The sequence below is a fragment of the Mytilus galloprovincialis genome, chromosome 5 (genome assembly GCF_965363235.1).
Source record: "Mytilus galloprovincialis chromosome 5, xbMytGall1.hap1.1, whole genome shotgun sequence".
Classification (NCBI taxonomy): Eukaryota; Metazoa; Mollusca; class Bivalvia; order Mytilida; family Mytilidae; genus Mytilus; species Mytilus galloprovincialis.
In genome coordinates this window covers 67,760,883-67,779,311 of record NC_134842.1, presented here as the reverse complement: position 1 = coordinate 67,779,311, position 18,429 = coordinate 67,760,883, and the positions used below count along the sequence as shown (strand labels likewise).

At 31.6% G+C, this 18,429-nt stretch overlaps 1 protein-coding gene across 3 annotated transcripts in view; it reads right to left on the bottom strand.

Annotated features, from left to right (window-relative positions):
* Positions 1-3,743: 3,743 nt before the first annotated feature.
* The window catches only part of LOC143076287 (ATP-binding cassette sub-family C member 9-like), a 46,658-nt gene continuing 31,972 nt past the window's right edge, over positions 3,744-18,429 (bottom strand). For all 3 annotated transcript variants that reach the window (XM_076252017.1, XM_076252016.1, XM_076252018.1), the window contains 12 exons: positions 18,232-18,301; positions 17,149-17,306; positions 16,328-16,420; positions 15,540-15,642; positions 14,485-14,598; positions 13,729-13,849; positions 12,985-13,115; positions 11,996-12,183; positions 10,965-11,068; positions 10,113-10,162; positions 8,818-8,964; positions 3,744-7,743 (listed from right to left, as the gene is read on the bottom strand). In XM_076252017.1, the coding sequence (XP_076108132.1) occupies positions 7,600-7,743; positions 8,818-8,964; positions 10,113-10,162; positions 10,965-11,068; positions 11,996-12,183; positions 12,985-13,115; positions 13,729-13,849; positions 14,485-14,598; positions 15,540-15,642; positions 16,328-16,420; positions 17,149-17,306; positions 18,232-18,301 (1,423 nt within the window). In that variant the 3' untranslated portion in view covers positions 3,744-7,599. The remainder of the gene's footprint in view (positions 7,744-8,817; positions 8,965-10,112; positions 10,163-10,964; positions 11,069-11,995; positions 12,184-12,984; positions 13,116-13,728; positions 13,850-14,484; positions 14,599-15,539; positions 15,643-16,327; positions 16,421-17,148; positions 17,307-18,231; positions 18,302-18,429) is intronic.

Below are 18,429 nucleotides of genomic sequence, written 5' to 3'. Positions count from 1 at the left end.
AAATGTGTCCGGTGACCCGGCCATCCAACCAAGATGGCCGCCATGGCTAAAAATAGAACATGGGGTAAAATGCAGTTTTTGGCTTATAACTCAAAACCCAAAGCATTTAGAGCAAATCTGACATGGGGTAAAATTGTTTATCAGGTCAACATTTATCTGCTCTGAAATTTTTAGATGAATCGGACAACCCGTTGTTGGGTTGCTGACCCTGAATTGTTAGTTTTAAGGAAATTTTGCTGTTTTTGGTCATTATCTTGAATATTATTATTGATAGAGATAAACTGTAAACAACAATAATGTTCAGCAAAGTAAGATTTACAAATAAGTCAACATGACCGAAATGGTCAATTGACCCCCTTAGGAGTTATTGTTCTTTATAGTCAATTTTTAACAATTTTCATAAAATTTGTAAATTTTTATTAACATTTTCCACTGAAACTAATGGGCCAAGTTCATTATAGATAGAGATAATTTTAAGCAGCAAGAATGTTCAGCAAAGAAAGATGTACAAACACATCACCATCACGAAAACACAATTTTGTCATGAATCCATCTGCTTCCTTTAATATTCACATAGACCAAGGTGAGCGACACAGGCTCTTTAGAGCCTCTAGTTTTAACTAGATACACCAAAGATGATTGTGGCTATGTTTGGTTAAATTTGGCCCAGTAGTTTCCGACGAGAAGATTTTTTTTAAAGTTTACGGACGCCAAGTGATGAGGAAAACTGACTTGGCCCTGAGGGCCAGGTGAGCTAAAAAAAAATACAAAACAAACCAGATACATTACATGAAATCGGCTGAGTTCTCCGAATGTTACAGGAAGCACCAAACTATCGATGGTGCCTGGACGACCTCTCGTAAACATTCCCAATCCCCATGAATCTGAAACGAGCGTATACGACTTCGATAAGACAATTTTAGGACATCTTAGATCAATTAGGATAGTAATTCAAGTTTTTAATTTTTTGTCTCTTAGGGAAGATTTAAAACGGGAGGCATAATTGGCACTGTGTGTACGCCGTATTACGGAACAATGTTTAAAGAACAATTCAATACGAAACAAGAGTGCACACGCTGAAATGTCTCGCCGTCTACACTAATCATTGATAGTATGTTGATAGTTCTAAGTATAAAGTTAAGCTTTATTACAACTGTCACATAAACTTAACATTAACCAAGATAACTTAACAAAGACCAATGAACCTTGAAAATGAGGTCAAGGTCAGATGAACCATGCTAGGCAGACATGTACAGCTAACAATGCTTCTATACTACATATATAGTTGACCTATTGCTTATAGTTTAAGAAAAATAGACCAAAACACAAAAACTTAACACTGTGCAATGAACCGTGAAAATGAGGTCACGGTAAAATAAAACCTGCTCGACTAACAAAGATCATAAAATATTTCCATACACCAAATATAGTTGACCTATGGCATATAGTATTAGATACAAAGACCAAAACTCAAAAACTTAACTTTGACCACTGAACCATGAAAATGAGGTCAAGGTCACATGACATCTCCCCGCTAGACATGTACATCGTTAAATACAATCATTCCATACAACAAATATAGTAGACCTATTGCATATAGTATGAGAAAAACAGACCAAAACACAAAAATTTAACTATAACCACTGAACCATGAAAATGAGGTCAAGGTCAGATGACACCTGCCAGTTGGACATGTACACCTTACAGTCCTTCCATACACCGAATATACTAGCCCTATTGCTTATAGTATCTGAGATATGGACTTGAACACCAAAACTTAACCTTGTTCACTGATCCATGAAATGAGGTCGAGGTCAAGGGAAAACTGTCTGACAGACATGAGGACCTTGCAAGGTACGCATATATCAAATATAGTTATCCTATTACTTATAATAAGAGAGAATTCGACATTACAATAAATCTGAACTTTTTTTTCAACTGGTCACTGAACCATGAAAATGAGGTCAAGGACATTGGACATGTGACTGACGGAAACTTCGTAACATGAAGCATTTATATATATATATATATATATATATATACAAAGAATGAAGCATGCAGGTCTTCCACCTGCTAAAATATAAAGCTTTTAAGAAGTGAGCTAACGCCGCCGCCGCCCAATCACTATCCCTATGTCGAGCTTTCTGCAACAAAAGTTGCAGGCTTGACAATAAAATTGAGAATGGAAATGGGGAATGTGTCAAAGAGACAGCAACCCGACCATAGAAAAAAAAAACAGAAGGTCACCAACAGGTCTTCAATGTAGCGAGAAATTCCCACACCCGGAGGCGTCCTTCAGCTGGCCCCTAAACAAATTTATACTAGTTCTGTGATAATGAACGCCATACTAAACTCCAAATTGTACACAAGAAACTAAAATTAAAATAATACAAGACTAACAAAGGCCAGAGGCTCCTGACTTGGGACAGGCACAAAAATGCAAAAACACTGTTTCACAACACTATCTATTAAAGTTTATTTATAGAATATAAGACACATTTTCAAAAAGATTACTGTTTACATTATTTTGTTACTCTTAACCTCAGACAAGCTGTTCAAATACATTGATTTTTTGGTGATTTAAGTAAGTTTTTTGTCAGGAGCAACATAATTTAATATCTTGACTTACATCTAGAAATTGACAATGAGGGTCGGTTGAAAACAAAACTTTACGACAAAAGAGATGATTTCAGCTTTCCAATTGTGAACTTTCCATTTCTAAGTAGCAACATTTCAGCAGCACCTGCATACGGGATATGTATTTCCCAATTGATACGATATTCTCGTGCTTGCATTTCCTATCATGATTTTCTTGATAGAGGGTTCCTGCTCACAAGGAAGCTATTTAACCAAGAGTTCCAAATGGTGAAGTTGAAATCATCCCTTTGTAAATTTTACGGACGCCATCACGAGTTGGTTGACCGTTTCACAAATGATATCGGATATGTTTCTTACATCGTAACTACAATCCCCTTCCCTTTCATGAATGTGACCTACCGAATAAGACTATTTTCCGGATTTGTTTTCACATAACCAACACGACGGGTGCCACATGTGGAGCAGGATCTGCTTACCCTTACGGAGCACCTGAGATCACCCCTAGTTTTTTGGTGGGGTTCGTGTTGTTTATTCTTTAGTTTTCTATGTTGTGTCATGTCTGCTGTTGTTTGTTTGTCTTTTTCATTTTTAGACATGGTGTCAGTTTGTTTTAGATTTATGAGTTTGACTGTCCCTTTGGTATCTTTCGTACCTCTCTTAACAGTCCAGTCAATGCATGTCAGTTGCTTCTGTAAGAAATCGGAGACTAATTGATGAACAACAATAAACAAAAAACAAACATGAGAAAAATTACAAACATCAACCTCTTGGAGATTGACAGACACATAAAGTATGTGGCGGGATAAAACGTGTAAGTTCACTAAGAGGTATATTAGTTAGAGAGCCATTATCAGGCAGAAGCAGAGTCCTCCAATGATAAGTGATCTACATTGTAAGTAGCTCTTCAACAATGCTTACTATGTATCTATTTCCTGCCTTGTTTGCGACAAAGTGTATTCCAATCTGATCTTAAGTGACTAGGATTGCAAATGTTCTGGGCATTCTGGCTTTCTCCAAAAGCAAAACTGTCATGATAATGCCAAGACTTCTAAAATAGAAATGAACACCAACAAGCAATCAACCATTAGTAAGAGGATAAAAGTGTATATATATATATATTCAGCAGGAATAAAAAACATTAGAAATCATTTTCATGTTTAATCATTATATTTTCCTGTAAATTAAGCCAGGAAAAATCTATGTTAAATAGACAATTCTGTACAAAAAGTGTTAATAATGCCTAAAATGCAATAATCAGAAAATAATCAAAACAAAAATATATGTGACAAATAAACCATAAAAAACTAAGACTCTACATTGATAAAATGTCTATGTAAATTTTATGTGCATGTGTAAAACTACAAAATCAAACTTAAAAATAAACAAATATTGTACTCAGCAACTATATTCAAATATAAAAAAAGGAAATAAATAGATACATTAACAAAAAAAAAAACAATGTCAACAGGGTAAATAACCTTCTTGTAGATTAAATATTTCAAAATATGAGGTGATGCACACATCTTTCATTCTAAGAAGCAAACTGAAAATATACCAATTAAATTGACTAAAGCTGTGTGTGTAGGCAAAAAAAAATGCTTCACATGAACTTAATATTCTTAAAAAATTGAAACTAAAAATGAAAAAAACCATCTTATTTGTTTGATTAATCTTTACAATTTTCGTGAATGTTGTATTGAAGGAATTCTAAACAGTTGTATTAGTTTGCCTTTGTAAGTAGTTTTGCACAATTTTCGATTTTTATGCTATTCATCTCAGTTGTGGATCCAGGGGGAGGGTTCAGGGGGTTGGACGCTCCCTTTTTTTTAGCACGATCAATGCATTTGAATGGGGGCATATAGTTGGAAACCCACTTTGTCCTGGGTTGGGAACCCCTCCCCTTTTCAAATGGCTGGATGCGCCACTGCATCTTGTATTTGTAGGTTTGAAATTGTTTTGACTTGAACAGTATGTAGAAGAAACACACATCTTGCATACCTTAATATTACCCTGGTATCTTTGATGAGTTAGAACTTAATAATTTACAGACATGTAGTTGTCAATATTCTGAAATTTGATGCAGTTGTCAAATAAGTGAGAGGTTTAGCTAGCTATAAAACCAGGTTCAACCCACCATTTTCTACATAAGAAAATGCCTGTACAAAGTCAGAAATATGGCAGTAGATGTCCATTAGTTTGATGTGCTTGAGCTTTTAATTTTGACATTTGATTCCATTTTGAGTTCAGTATTTTCATGATTTTACTTTTGAATGGATCTGAGGTTAAATATATGCCCTCTGACGAATGGTGTCTCTCGTTTATTTAGGGAAGCATAACTAAAAAAACATGACTATATATGTTTGAAACTGTTACCTTTTAGACGCCTAACTGCTCATCAGTTGATACAAACAAAAAGAACATTTGTTAACATTTAAAACTGTTACTTATATGTTATGTGTGGCTTTGTCAAAATATTTACAAGTCTTTATCATTCATAGCTGTATAAAGAAGATAATTAGAACTTTCTTTATTGCTATATATTACACTATTTATAATTAGATTCTTTTCATTCAATTAAGTTATCAAAAACAATCATAAACTACGATTTAACAACAATGTACTGATAAATAAAAAAACATATATTTAAAAAAAAGTTATAAAATACTTCCACAATGTATTATCATGTAATTCAGTAAAAAAAAAATTGTCATGTCACAATAATAATTGGCACCAACTGAAAAAAAAATTTCATAGCCTATATAAATATGTAACAATAACGCAACAGGTGAATTTATTTCCACTTTTCACTATATAAATGAGTGTGGATGGTGTTTAGAGAATAATGGGCAAAATGTGCAGAATAAAAGGCAAACAAAATAAATAGAGAACAGAGCATCATGGGTGGTCAAAATAGACAAAATAGATAAAGCAAATAGAAAATTGGTCTAAAATAATAAAGAAATGAATGGGCCACTATCCAGACCCTAATATATTCTGTCGCCAAAGAAATTTTGTGTAAACCAATGCAGTGCAAAAAACTGTTCCTAAAATAAATATTTAAGGTGGTACCTAACACTACAGGGAGATAACTCTGTAAATTCAGCTGAACGTTTTAATTACATTGTGTTGTATAAGGAATATTAAGCTTCTCAATGATCAATATTGGTGTTTGTCCAATTGCTATATACCCAGTGTAATTTTTCTGACAAAACGGTTGGTTCAAAAAATTTTAAATTTTTATATTTTTATTAAAGTCTCAAAGTAAATACTTTGACAAAATTTTATGAAAATTAAACGAACCAAATTAATTTTAGTGAAAGTGTTGGGTACCATCTTAACAACTAGCTGTCAACTGAAAGTGTGTACTGTACACAAATAATCATTTGATAGGTAATCAACAAATATATCAATACATGACAATATGATATAAATGTTTCATTCACATAAATTCAAGCACTGATTTCATCAATTTTGATATTGTCAATACTTTTTACATGCATACCTGTATATTGTTTTCTTTCGAACACAATTTTTCATAATTATTTTCCCTAGAAATTACTAATTGCACTTACATACTAAATGTTTAGTTAATTCCCTTACTGAACATACGATAATAAACTGAAATATGACTATCCCTCCTAATGGCAGTGATGTTCTGTTATAGAATGATTCTTAACAGCTTAAACTTTAAAAATTTTATGATAAACATTTAGCTTTGACTATCTTTAACTGCAAAAATTCTGTCTTATATATAATGTTTACCTGAACTGTCAAAAATAAGTATTACAAAAATACTGATATTAAAAGTAAATTCAAATTGTCCATAAAAGGTGTCAGACCAATTAAAAATCCCTTTCTGTTCAACCAAATTTTGCAATTTTCACAGCTTTCTTAATATTTTACCTTGAGTTCATAGAAACCAGGTATATCCTGAATTGTACATGTATCAGCTTTCTATATGCCAATTTTCACCATACCTTTAAAGCCTTCTAACAAAATAACTGACCTTGGAACAGAGGTACTCCAAAAATAACCCCCGGTTTTCTAGATATCTTAAATTAGTATACTATGGAGCGCATTAATCCTCAATTTTTAATGCAAACTCATAAGACAAGTAAATTTTGGCTCAAAATGGTCTAGATATATTTCTCTTTCACCAAAAGTTTGTTACATTTCTGCAAATTTGTTGGTAAGTTTAAGTAAACAAGGACATCAAAAGCACTATTTTGTGTCGGAGAAGGGCTACTTTTACATACGTTCTAAATTGGAGGGTGTGAATTGGTGGTCTGACACCTAAAAACTGACAAAATCAAACGTAGGAATATATCAACAAAGGGAATGAAGTTAAACAATTGTCCTGGCTTTGTACAGGCATTATCTTAATATAATGGTGGGTTAAACTTTGTTACAAGACATGCAATTTCACAGTCATTTCACATAGCAGTCCTTGACAACTAGGAAAAGTAGATCTCATGTTATTCTGTTCATCACATTCACTGACAGACCAGGTAAAGATGTTAATATGGATGTGGAACAGAAATTGACTGCCACAAGGAAGATCAGTCATTTTATTGTCATGATAAAATGTACACTAAATCTAAATATAAGGTGCATGATTTACGATAAAAAGGTTTACTTGATGTAAAATGTTATAATTACTTCCCACTTTATTATCCAAGTCTATTTTCTTGTCACATTAGCTAATTGATCATAAGATTTTTAGAAACAAGGCAAATATTAATCTGACAATTAAACCTACAAAATTGTTGTGATCTCTCAAAAGTGTTGCATTTTTCAATGTTAACTGTTAAGAAATCAGTGTGAAAAGATTCATCACAAATAGATACAGTTTATGTTTTGAAAATGCATGAAAGCCTTGCTGTTACATTCATATATATATGGAATAGCTTGGACCTAATTTTATTTCTAACATTGTAAAACTATATACATATTTTATTGCTGCCAGTATCAACCTATTTTGGGGCTAGATTTGATTTCAAATTATCTATTTTTGACACTTTTGACCAATGCACTAAACATGCTGTCTTTGTCTTTCATTAAGTTCTTTGGTGATTCATATTCCATAACCTTGCCTTTGTCAAGAACAATAACTCTGTCATAATTCATAATTGTGGAAATACGATGCTACAAGAGACAAAAATCATGTTAAGTTACAATACAACTGGTGCATACTGTATAGGTGCAATACTAATATCATTACTAAATATGTTATCATGTTTGATTGATTGATTGGAACTAAATGCCAATTTCAACACTATTGTGCTATTTGTTGGAGGTGAGTTGGTGAATGGTGCTGCAGTTATAGGAGAGAACCAACGACCTTCGGTAAGAAAACTGACAATCCTAGTCAATTAAGACTGGAATAGAGTGCCCCTCCCTCTCGTGGGATTAGAACCAAGAACTTCAGCATTGACAGGCTAGTGATACAGAAGTTCCACTAAGACCACTCGGCCCCGTATTTAGTTTGACAAACCCCAAATAGTAAATTTTCGTCAAGGCATATAGTAATCCTTCCAAGTCTATGGCCATTCATTTCTAATTTACAATGCTATTACTTTTATGCTTAGCTAGTGATGTTGAATACATATCTGAAAGTCAAACTCATAGTTAAAATTCAGAATTCATACCAAAAACATGAGTTATGGGTTTCAATTCAACAGATTTTCTGAAGAGAAAAAGATACAAAGATATATACAATTTGCACTTTCAGATACTAATGCATTCAGGGTAATATTTTCAAAAATATACACAAAAAGCATTGCGTTTGGTTAAAATCATCCTACGATTGTGCTATTTGTTGGAGGTAAGTTGGTAAATTGGTTGTATTATCAAATACAACTTACATTTAAATATTAAGAATGAACACAAATGCATCAACTTCCATTTAAGACAAAAACCGTCTAAAATTTAACTCAAATGCTAAAATTGTGAAGATTTCAGTAATATAGCATGACTTTATGATGCTAGTACCCGATATATGTGCATTGTATTGTCAGCCCATATTTATGTGGCAGAAGTATTCCACTTTCCAATAAATAGCTAGAAGTTTGTATTTTAACAATTTTGTAAAACTGCTATAGTTTGGGGCCAAAAGGGATCCTTCTGAACCTACTCCTTTGTGGTTTATCTTTACCCACAAAATCCATCAAAAATGGTATCCTATGAACAGTTACAAATCTAAATAAAAAAAGTACTTACTGCTATAGTGATGATAGTTTTGTTTTTAAATGCTGAGAAGATAACTTGTTGAAGTTTATTATCCGTGGCTAAGTCTATGGAGGCTGTGGCTTCATCTAGTACTAGTATCTTATTATTCCTTAAAAAGGCTCTGGCTAAACAGAATAACTGAAAATACAAAATATATATTTTAATAATAATTTTTTTTTACTCCAGAAATAGATTACCCTAGATTCATTTGGCAAAACCTTTCAGAAATTTTGGTCCTGGTTGTTTTTCAACTTTGTACTTCATCTTTCTATTTTATTTTTTTTTTATTTGAGCATCACTGATGAGTCTTTTGTGGACAAAATATTGGATTGGCATACAAAGATATACACCTGACATCTTTTTTTTTTAGATGAAAATGATAAAATGTTGATTGAAACCGCGTTTATATCACACATGTGTTATATTGTGGAATAGAAAACATAATTAAAAAAAAATATATTTATTTGTTAGTCTTGTACGATTTTTAATTTTAGTTTCTTGTGTATAATTCGGAGTTTAGTATGACGTCCATTATCACTGTACTAGTATAGATATTTGTTTAGAGACCAGCCGAAGGACGCCTCTGGGTGCGGGAGTTTCTCGCCGCATTGAAGACCTATTGGTGGCCTTCTGCTGTTGTCTGCTCTATGGTCGGGTTGTTGTCTCTTTGACACATTCCCCATTTCCATTCTCAATTTTATGCTCTCTAAAAACAATAGATTTCCAAAGGCAAAAGAAAATTAAAATATCATAAGAAGACTGACTGAACCACGCATGATGTCATCCCAAGACTAACTCAGAAACAAAAGATTTTTAAATAGTTTCACAAAAAGGAAACATAATGTCAAACTGAAATTATTGGGGAAATCAAGTAACAGCTCCATAACATATTCTTAATGATACAACTTTCAATAAAAATTGCAGTATTGTTCAACACTGGAAATTATATTACCGGTATAGAGTTATCTCACTAAAACAATAATATAAGACAGAATCTCCCATCTCTGTGAATCAAAGTTAGAAATGTGAAAGTTTGTCCTTCAAGTTAATTTCATTATATTGTTCACAGATGCATGTAACAGTTGTACCTTATAGTTATTAGATATAGGAAGATGTGGTGCGAGTGCTAATGAGACAACTCTCCATCCAAATAACAATTTTAAAAAAGTAAACCATTATAGATCAATGTACGTTCTCTATCAGTATGTTTCCGCAGTTCTATGAGAAATAAAGTATTCATAGTATTAATTTAATTTTCAATGTATGTTAAAAGTTATTTGACAAACCTGTTTCTGTCCAACACTGAAGTTTTCTCCTCCTTCTGTTACATCAGAATCTTAAAGGAAAAAAAAAGTTTTTAAACATTTAAAAATTTGTGTAAAGGGTTTTATTGCAAATGTGTAAAGTTATTTGCAAAAACTAAATCCATATTTCAGTATAATAAATATACAGTAACATACAAATTTCAAACTTATTTTTTCAGATGATAATTTGCTAATCTTGATGAAATTTATTTCCAAGTTTCATGTCATTCAATGTCACTTGACAATGCTACAGCAGAATATTGGATGTCTATATTTAGCTTCCTCAACAAAATTTTGCAGACTTGACAAAAATATATGAAAAATATATTAATTTTAAACATAAATCTCTGATTATTTCCCCTTGATATAAAATAAAATATAGGATTATTTCCCCTTAAAATAAAATTCAAATCTCTGATCATTTCCCCTTAGTACAAACAACAATAAATCTCTGATTATTTCCCCTTATTACAAAATAAAACAAATATTTTATTATTTAGTTTAAACATATTTATTTAAAGTGGATTGGGAAACAAGTTTTGTAACTTATATTAATCCCTCTCCACTTTGCAGGTGCCAGTGCTGCCTTGTAGTGGCATAAGCCTGCTCTTTTTCGAAATCTACAAGGGAGTCTATTACGTGCAAGAGATATGGCTCTTAACAAGGGTAAGCCATTTATAGTCCCCTTCGACAGCCTATCATCATTTCCTCAAGAGCATACTTGCAAATGATGTCAAGGGAGAGCCGAAAGTTTGATTATTTCCCCTTAAGTTCAACCTAAAACGTAATTCTCTTAACACATGCATCTCTTAAAATGACAATAATGCCACTTACTTAATTGGTCCGGCAGGGCAGTAATGACCTCTTTCATTTGTACTGTTTCTAATGCTGACCACAACTTCTCATCATCTAAAGTATCTGTAGGGTCTAAATTGTACCTAAAACAAGTAGACAAATTTTATCATTACTTTTATATAGCATTTTCTTATTGTACAGATATATGTGTGTGTATGTCCATTTTTAAAAGTTTTTAAATGCTTTCAGACTCTATTAAAGAAGGTCTGTTTGTTGTGTTCACACATTGTTGTCAGTATAGTGAAATTTTATGTGACTGCCCTACAAGTGAAAAATTTAGCTATAGCTATTAAACCAGGTTTAATCCAGCATTTTCTATATAAGGAAATGCCTGTATCAAGTCAGGATATGACTGTCATTTTCCAATCAGTTGATATGTTTGAGCTTTTGATTGTACCATTTCAAATTTTCCCTGGAGTTCAGTAATTAAGTTATTTTACTTTCTGATATTTGACCTTGAAAGTTTAAAGTTATTTATTGTATTGTATTGTTGTAAGTATTTATTTATCTGTTTCTAAATACAATACTGTCTACACTAAAGTTTTTTACTGGAACACATTGAATTATTCATATGTGCACCAATTTTTATGGATTAAAGAATTTTATTTTTTTATCATTTTCACACTATCCACACAAGTATACAGCTGAATTTGTTGTTTTTTTTAACACTATTTATGTATTCTTAGTTGTTCTTAGCTCAAGAAATAAATGAAAATAAGTACATGTACCACATACATAGTCAAAATGACTCAACCGTATATTGTATGTTCATGCATTCAAATATAGCCAAAAAAACCAAAGCAGAATAATATGGATTTTGACTGAAGCTTTAATACCTGCCCATTGTAGTGAAGTAATTTTATAAAAACATTAATTTTCCTTATTTTTTACATAAGAATTTAAAGGGGGTGTGGTATATCTTAGTATCTGAGTATATTATGTAAAGAAGAAAAACATTTTTTCCCGAGATTTCAACCTTGCAGACACAAATCTTTATATCTTAAACTTACCTCACAGAGCCAGCAAACAAAACTGGATCCTGAGGGATTATTGCTAACTGGGATCTCAATTTTTCTAAAGGTACTCTTGCTATATCTTTCCCATCTATGATTATACTGCCACCACATATATCAATCATGCGGAACAAACTCAACGTAACAGATGATTTTCCACTGCCTGTTCTTCCACATAAACCAACCTGAAAATATTTGTATATACTGTAAACTCAAAAATTATTGGGATGTTTTATTTTTATGAAAAATGCGACAGGGTTATAATGGCAATAATTAAAACTCGCATTTTGAAATTTTTTCATATGAATTAAACAGGATTTTTCTCAATATTGCAAATATTAAAACCGCATTGTAGTCTGAAATGACAAAATGGCAATACTGAATACATGCAACAATTTCTGAATTTACAGTATAATATTTCAAATTTTTGGAAAATTGCTCTTAAAAATGCTGATTTATTTCCCATAATATAACCATGTACATTGTAATTCCATTTTCATGTAAATCATAATAGGGATCTTATTTTAAACAAGGACATAAAACAAGTTTGAAGTCTGTAATAAAGATCTAATATTTGATACATCGCAACCATTTCAACATCCCTTAATATTTCAAAACTCTATAACAAAGCTTGCAATTCTTTCTTTTATATTGATAGATTGATTGATTAATGTTTTATACCACATTCAACACTATTGTGCTATTTCGTGGGAGTCAGTTTTTATGAGTGAAAGAAGCCAGATAAAATGACTGATCTTCAGAAAGAAAACTGACAATTCTAGTCATTCAAGATCCAAGTCCAGTGCATCTGCAACATGCTGGATTCGAACTCACAACCTTAGTATGGAAAGGCTAGTGGTACAGTATTTGAGACCACACGGCAACAGGGGCCCCCTTTTTTTTATAATATTCAACATTAATTAAATATGAAATAAAAGTAAGGGTATAATACTGTAGAAATAACAAAACTTTTGGTATGACATTACCTTTTCTCCAGCATTTATAGTAAATGATGCCTCTGTTACCACAGGATCTAAGTGGGAATCATATCTTAGACTGACTTTATCAAAAGTTATCTCCCCTTTCTCAGGCCAGGATTCATCAACAATCAAGTTTCCTATAAAAAAATATATAAAACTGTTTTACAATATAATCATGAGTATTGTTTTTTTTTATGGTAATATATTCAATATAATAACAAAGCTTATTTGTGCAATTACCCTTCAGAAGCATTCAAATTATAATATTTCTGGATATTAGTAAGAAATAAAACAGTTAAAAAGATCAGAAAATCAGTATGTATTATTATGATTTAGATGCAAATTAAAGAACAATCCATGCTAATTTATTTTCATGGATACCAACTTTTGTAAATTGAGGAAAAGTTGTTTTTTTATTTTTTGTCCAATATTCAGAATTCTTTTGTTTTATCCATGGGATAAACTATCAGTTCATAACAGTCTATTTAAAAGCTTCTTATTTTGTTTGTTCGGTTTTCTTTCTACTCTTGTGCATTCAAAGATCGTACTCATTTTAGACTGAAAATAGGTGTTAATCCTTATCTTGGTGTTTGTAAGGTTCTTAAATTGTGTGGAATGTTACCCACTGTCTGGGTGTTTGTAAGGATCTATCATTTTGTATAAACATATCCTCTCTTTTTAAAACAAATAGTTGTTCCTCATCATCTGGGTGTATTTTTAGGTTATATAATTATGCAGGATGTTACTCACCGTCTTGGTGTTTGTCAGGTTCTCTTTCTAACTTGGTATACTCATGAACTCTCTCCACAGAATTCATTAACATTTCTGTCTCAGTTGTCATTCTTACAATCCAATTTAAATAAAATGATACCTGAAATCATTTTGTTACAATACATTATTATAATAATTAAAATCATAAAGGTTGATTTTTTTCTCTCTATAAAATTTAGTTTATTAGTTTCATAAAAATGTATGACATATTAGAACATAGACTTCTGATTGTTTAATATCAACATATTTCAAGAATTAACCTAAATAAAGCAGTGCATTTTTCTTATTTTGAAACCAGATTTTTTAAGAGAGTGTAGAAATTGTATCTTTGTATGCCAGATATAATCAAATTAAAGTTCACAGTCTCATGCTAGCTTGGTTACTTTTTTTCAGGGGTGAAGTCTTTCTTGTTATTTCTCATTCCACGGTTATCATAATAGTCTTATAACTTTATTTTCATGCTCTTGCATTTGCACTATTTTACTTATGATTTTAAAAAAGAAACAAGATTGACTGATTGTTGGTGTTTTACACCACTTTCAGCACAGTCATGTCGTCCAATTCTTATAGACATAGGGAGCTTGAAAATGCAAAGAAAATTGGACCTTCAGCATTAAAACTGTCATTCTTACTCAATTAAGACCAGAGTCAAACACATCTTGCCACAAGTAATGTTGAAACTCACAGATTGGTGATCACTATACAAAAAGAAAAAGCTTCATAGTTAATATATACCTGTAAAGCATATGTTATTCCTAGACCAACAAATGCAGGTGATGTACTGCCTGCCAGACAGCTGGATAGTGTTACTACAGCAGCAAATAAAACTTGGATTGACCCTAAATAATCCTTGGAAAGAAAAAAATACATTTACTCATTAGATTCTGTAAATTTAAAAATTTGTTGTTATGATCCTTGAAAATTATTGCTGAGTTCACACGTAATTCAAATTCGAATCGCATTAACTAATTTGAATTAATTTAATTCGCATTTGAAACGTTTTACGTCCTAACGTCAATTCTAATTCGAATTGCAATGCGCGTCAAATTAGCCTGACTGTGCTAACGACGTTAACTTTTAATTTGTATTATCACAAACATATTTCTAATGCAAATTGATAAATTCAAATTAGCCAATTTGAATCAATTCGAATTAAAAAAAGAAGAGTGTGTGACTGCGATTAGCGAATTCGATTCGAATTCAATTCGAATTAAATGTACGTGTGATCGAGGCATTATAAAAATATGAGATTAATGATTGCATATTCAGGAATTGCTGCATACAAATGCTATTACAATTTAAAATGAAAATTTTTAATGTTGCAAAACCTATCCTGTCGCAACTTTTGCATCAATAAAAGCATTGCAAAAAATTCCAAATTAGAATTATTTCATTTCAAACAACAAACTGTGAAAGATTTTTCATGTTGATAGCACAGAAAGGGCTAGATACAATATTTATCATAACGACATTTTACTACAAGAGTCATTGTGTGTTATGGGAATAACAATATCATCAACCCTGGCAAATAAATTGATACTTTAGGCAGACCACTATAGACAAGAGCCTTTTTTGACTGACATGAAAATTTGAAATAAAAGGTCATATTAAATAGGTGGAAGGTATAAATTTGTTGTAAACTTAATTTTTATAAATTGTAAGAGTACTGAGTGTAAGCAGGTTGGACATTAAAGCTGGCATGATTTCAGAAAAAAAGTTTAATTCATACTATTGTAAACCATTGATTTAGTAATAAATAAAAAAAAGAGAGAAATTGTCATATTACTTACCAAATTTACACCTAACCATCTATTAGCTGTATGCATATATAAAAATGGTGTGTTGTTTTTGTTTATTAAATTCATCACTTTGGAAAAAAATCTTTTCTCTGCCCTGAAAAGAAAAATGTTTATAATTATTTGAATCTTACATTTTTTAACAGCTATTGATGTTTGTTCTTTCAATAATTGTTTATTGAAGTCTGGACCTAGCATGTCAGTAACTGCTAGTAGTTCTTTGTTAACTTTTGTATCATTGTCATTTTGCTTAGTTTCATTTGTTACCTAATCTGACATTGGACTCATATTTGTGTACAACTGAGTTTTACTGTGTGTTTGTTTTTTCTTCATTGGCAAGAGGTACTTTGGTATGTGATGAAAAGTTGTCTCATTGGCAATCATAACTCATCTCCTTATTTTCATAATGACCATTGAACTTGAAATCATTGTGAAAAAAGAAATACCTGATTCAGAAATTTTCAATGAAGGCAACTATAATGCAATGCAACAAAATGTAAAAGTATAAACAAATTAAAGGTCCATAGGAAACAATATCCTTCTCACAATATCACATTTCCATGTTTGCTGACAAATGAAATCTGGGTCCAACTACTTATATTATATATGTATTAAGAAGATCAATTAATATTTGATGTGACTTCAACCAACCTTAAAATCCAAATTTTTACCTGATAAGGGTAACATAGACAGACAAACAGACATACAGACACACAGTAAAAACATTTCTGTTATGTTTTTTAAATTGGACCTCAGAAAACTGAATAATAAATATACTTTACCTGTATGCCCTAATAGTCTGTAGTCCATTTAATGTTTCTGAGAAATGTGAAAAGATTGGTGATTTTGTTGTATTATCTAATCTTTGTAACTCTCTACAAAACAAATTGCATATAAACTGTTATTATTGTAATTTATTTAGCAGTTATTTTCTTGGCTCAGGAAAATCTTAAAAATAAGATTTACGGTAAATGTATTGATATTTTGGTAAATTCTAAAAAAATGAAATGTTGAGCAAAAAGAAAATTGGTTTTACATTTGTTCCAGGTTTAGGAGTTTGAGGACTCTCATTCATATTAAACCCTGTCACATACTGTAAGGTATGCAATGATTTGATTTGATTTATGTTGTTTAACACCACTTCTAAGCACCACATTCAGACTATTTCGTGGCGGACAGTTTTTATTGGTGGAGGAAGCTTGAGTGGCCGGAGAAAACCATCAACCTTTGATAAGAAAATTAACAATCCTAGTCAATCAAGATTGGAGTCGAGTGCACCAGCATGAGCAGAGTTCGAACATACAACCTCAGTGTTGACTGGCTAGTGATTACAGTAGTAACTACTTTAGACCACACGGCTGTACAGTGACCTATAGTTGTTAATGTCTGTGTCATTTTGGTCTTTTGTGGATAGTTGTCTCATTGGCAATCATACCACATCTTCTTTTTTATATTTAGACTCTGTTGGATAGTTATATAATTGAAAGTCATACGATATCTTTTTTTTTATTACACATATATGGTTTTCTACCCCCTATAAAGTTAAAATGGCAATGGGGAATGTGTCAAACAGACAACAAACAGTCGAGGGCTAAACACTTACCTAGCCGAAGCTCTGAAGAACAATTGTATGAGATAATACAGTATAAACAGAGGTATGGCAGCTAATAGAAAGTATGGCGTGGTTATAGTATTGACAATCACAGCACATAGTGTGGTAAATAAACAGCCTAGAAAGTTATCCAAAATATTTGGTAGTTTCTGAAAAATAAAATGATACATATTACTTCACAAAATGCTGTTGATTCATTTTTCAATTTCCTGGAAGGAGGAAAAGTATTTTCATCAATTCTGTAATTTGGTGCTTTGCCAATGTATGTATACAAGCATAAAATGTTTGCTTGTCATGTTTTGGAATTTTTGTCAGATTTTGGAAATCCTCTGGTTTTATCCATTTGAATGCCTTAAAAAATTTTGCCCATGGACCCCCATTTTTCTTTTTATAAATCTTTTACATGTATTATTATTATTCATTTGTAAAAGTCTTATACAATTTTTATTTTCTAATAGTTTTTGAGAACTTTAACTGGTCAATGATAAAGCTATGAAAAATCAAGAGAGAACATTTTCACGCCAAAATTCCAATAGCTAATATAGCGAAAAACAAGCACATTGACCCCTTTATTTTTTTTGCTTTTTTGATTCCTCAATTGATACCCTATCAATATATACTAGTGTTATGGAAAACTATTTATTTTTAAACTGAGCAGCGAACTTCCTTAATTGCAATTCTTGTGCAATGGATCAGACAAAAAGGAAAGATTTAATTATTGCATTTTCATGAATTGCAACACACAAATAATGCTAAAAATATTTTAATTGCAAGTTTTATATAGATTAGACCGTTGGTTTTTCTGGTTTGAATTGTTTCACACTAATCATTTTTGGGGCCCTTTATAGCTTGCTGTTTGGTGTGAGCCAAGGATCTGTGTTGAGTGCTGTACCTTGACCTATAATGGTTTATTTTTTAACAAGTTGTGACTTAGATGGAGAATTGTTTCATCTGTACTTATACCACATCTTCTTTTATGGAAGGTATTTTTTGGTAAACCTGTCAAAATTTTTGCAGACCTGTAATAAAATATCTAGGAATTTTTAAATTTCTAGTTTTTGAATAATATATTACCTGATCCACTTGTCCCATATCATTAGAAAATCTGTTGATAATTCTTCCGCTGGGATTTGTGTCAAAGAATCTGTAAAACGATAATTATGTATTAAGGGAGCTACCATTTGATTTTTATGGGGGGGCTAGGATGAAAAATTATGTCCTGCATTTTTTTTTAGCTGTAATCTCTGTCCTGCCTTTTTATTTTTCACTCTG